Here is a 3,637-nt window from a genome sequence, read left to right on the forward strand (position 1 = left end):
CTCTTCCTATGGCCTGAATACAAAATAGCCATAAATAACTACAGGTACAATGTAATACTTGGCTGGAGGAAAATGATGGGTAATTCAAGAGGAGTTTGACCCAGTTTGAGGCATTCCCAATGCATATCCTGGTTGAGTATCTTTCCTCTTCTATTATGACTGAATCTTTTTTTTTTTAAAATCAAATGACCTACAAGTGTCTCATTTCATTCCAATATTGAACCTAAACAACCAAGCCATTGGCTTGAGTCAGACCCAACCCAGCACAAGCAATTTTTCTTTCCAAATAAGTCATTTCTCCTCTTTGGGTTACTGAAAACAGTCTCAGTGTTTTACCTTCCAAACACCCATATCTTCACCCTTTAGAAAGTTGGAAACAATTTTCTAATCTGTGTAACAATCTTCCAAAGGAAGAGTTTCAGTGGGTTTTGAAGCCCTTTGTTAAAAATATAAAAATATAACGCCTTCAAATTAGGTTACAAGAACATCAACGAAGACAACACTTTACCAACCAAAATTAAACAAAACCCTTTGCGTAATTGGCAGATGGGATTGAAAATGAGTACCATAACTTCATAAGTATGGCTAATAAAATACATACTACTTTTGAGGGTAATGCAAGAGGAGGTGAAAGGCAAAAATGGGCAATATGAAGAGGGAGATGGACAGATCTAAGCAGTGCAGAGCCCAATGGCTTACCATCTCCAGCAGTCTTATTTGGAGGGTGGAGCAGCTATTCAGTTCTGTACTCTCTAAGACCATGCATCCTTTCTTTATCTGGGTTATTTGTCCCTGCTGCTACTGCCCCACACTCCAGAGCTCTTTCCTGAGAGGAAATGAGCCACTCAGCTCTGAACTCGCTGGGTTGAAGAATGCTCATCTTAACAGTAGCCATTTTCTGCTTTGCTTCTCCCTCAGCCCAACTCCAATCATCCATGGGTCCCACTTCTGTCTCTGAAAGCTATAATCAAATCAATACTTTCTGTCTCTGGAGAGATGAATGAACTACCCTGTAATTGCACTCATCATCTTTTTGACTTACCAGACCATAACTCCCTTCCCAAGCATTGATTAGAATAGAATTTAAGCTAAATGAGGGCTGGGGCAGCCTACTCTGTTATCTTAGCCTTAGCACTTAGCACAGTGCTTAATTTTTACTAAGGACTTTTAATAATTGTTTTTTTTTTCATTTATACATTCATGCTTCTATTTGTGAGTTATATTCTTCAGTTATGTAAACCTTTAATACCAAGTTTTAAAATAAACCTAACTTAGAATGTGACCTTTACTTTGCTACATCACAATGTGTTAAACCAAGATTTTCAGAAATAATGAAGGATATTCAATTGCATTGCCCTCATTGTTTATTATTAAAAATGAAATTTTAGTGAGAATGAAAAGTTTTTGCCATAATAATAAAATATTATCAAAATATTGTTTTACATTTATCTCATCCTTTTAATTTCTTTGCATTCATAACATAATTATAAATACACAAATATGTGTATATAATTAATAAATTAGAAATGTGCATATCTTTATGGGAGTGGCTGTATGATCAAAAAAGTTTGAAGACAATTTTTTATGCCATCCTGAAAAAGCACATACTCAGACATGCCTATGCACATGTGCACATATAGACACACAAAAAAATCTCCCTTGTTATAAAGAAAAACACTTAAGCAAAAACAACCAATGCATTAACCTCATCTGACAATGTATGAAAAATTCAGCCCCCATAGTCCCTCACCTCACTACATAGAAAAGGGATATATATGGGTTTCAGTGTCTATCTTCTGTAAGCAACCCTGGGCATTGCCATTAAACTGAGTTCAACTGTGTTTTAGTGTTGTTTTGAGTTGCATTAATGTAGTTGCTTTACATATTCTTCTCCTGATTTTTCCTTGTTGACTTTCCATCTGTTCATCCAGGCTGAAATATTCATTTGTGAAGAGCTTCCCAGAAATTGTAGGATAAGATTTGAAGGGCTTGGTGGGATTGGAGCTAATGACCATCCACATTTTTGGGGTTCTGGCTGTCAAAGTCCTGAACAGCAAATCAGTTTGGAAAGGAAGAAGGATCAATGCATCAAACACATTTGTCCCAGTTCCTACCAGAAAGTCTCCATTTCTTACCCCTTCTCTAGCTCATAATCTACCTCTTATAGAGGCCCCACACCTTTTCCCATATATTGAGCTCCTTTGAAACTGAGTGACATTTCAGTAAGAACAAAACAATGGCATTGGTGCCAATTGGAAACAAGATTCCTAAAAGATAGTGAACTTCCCCATTAACTTTCCTTGAGTGTTTCCAAAGGCAAGAAAATGCAATATGTACTATTAGAAAATTATGACAATGAACTAGCTTAAAGACTGAACATTCAACAACTCAAAAATCTGAAATGTATATAGTTCTCACTGAAAGCTCTCTCAGGAAGGGCTAACCCTTAAAAAGATGACATTCCTCAGGGCCTCTTTGACTTGGTTGTTCCAAAGAGTGAAAATAAAAGGTGTCAGGAATGGGGTTACTACTGAAATCATCAAGGACACTGTCTTGTTATATTCAGCTGCCTGGGTCTGCCTGGGCTTCACATAGAGAAACAGGCAGGTGCCATAGCCTATCAACACCACAGTGAAGTGGGAGGCACAAGTGGAGAAGGCCTTTTTCCGGCCAGAGGCAGAAGGGATCTTTAAAATGGTAGAGATTATATAGGTATAGGAGATAATAGTTGGAAGTAAAGAGCCCAAGAGAATGACAGTGGCCAGCAAGAAGAGAATAAACTCTAGGAAAATGGTGTCATCACAGGAAAGCTTGAGCAATAGGCCTCTCTCACAGAAGAAATGATTCACAAGAGCTGGCTTACAGAATGACAGTTGAAAAGTAGCATAGACTGGCCAGATTTGAAAAAGAAACCCAAAGACCCAGGCCAATATCACCACCCAGAGACAAACTTGACTGTTCATGATGATGGTGTATCTCAGGGGGTTACAGACTGCTACATAACGATCTACTGCCATTGCTCCAAGCAATACAAATTCTATTGTCCCCAAAGAGAGATACAAGAAGAGTTGAGTGACACAGGCTGAAAAAGACATGGTCACCATCTCAGACATTAACAATCCCCCTAGCATGGGAGGAATGATAGTGGAGGTAATCAGGATGTCCAAGAGAGAAAGGTGACCAAGGAAGAAATACATGGGAGAGTGTAGTCAGTGATCAGCACAGACAATGACAATGATTACCATATTTCCCATTAAAGTCACAAAGAAGGAGAAGAAGAAGATGGCAAAGAGTGTAAGGCAGAACTCTGGTGAACCTGGAAAGCCTTCAAGATAAAATCTGATGACTCCAGAGTGATTTCCCACCATTCAGTCCTCTGACAGCTAGGGAGCAAAAGAGAGTTAATGTTACCAATCAGAAGTCCTAATTCTCAAAGGTATAGAGACGGATCTAGAGCATGCTATATCCCTCACCTGCTCATAGGATATATTTCAAGATCAGATGTCATTGACAAGAGGTTGGTACTAAATCAATGTTTGTTAATCTGATAATCACAGCCAAATGCCAATGAATGAATTTACCTTCTGGGCTATGAATATGGGACAATGACATAGCACAGAAGTCACAACAAAAAAAA

General features: G+C 38.3%; 1 protein-coding gene across 1 annotated transcript; it reads right to left on the minus strand.

Annotated features, from left to right (window-relative positions):
* Positions 1 to 2,429: 2,429 nt before the first annotated feature.
* Positions 2,430 to 3,368, minus strand: LOC114027287 (putative olfactory receptor 9A1). Its single transcript, XM_027841277.1, is given in 1 exon segment — positions 2,430 to 3,368. A coding segment is annotated over 1 exon segment (939 nt).
* Positions 3,369 to 3,637: the final 269 nt, after the last annotated feature.

This window comes from Vombatus ursinus, unplaced genomic scaffold (assembly GCF_900497805.2).
Source record: "Vombatus ursinus unplaced genomic scaffold, bare-nosed wombat genome assembly UNPS02014858.1, whole genome shotgun sequence".
NCBI classification, from domain to species: domain Eukaryota; kingdom Metazoa; phylum Chordata; class Mammalia; order Diprotodontia; family Vombatidae; genus Vombatus; species Vombatus ursinus.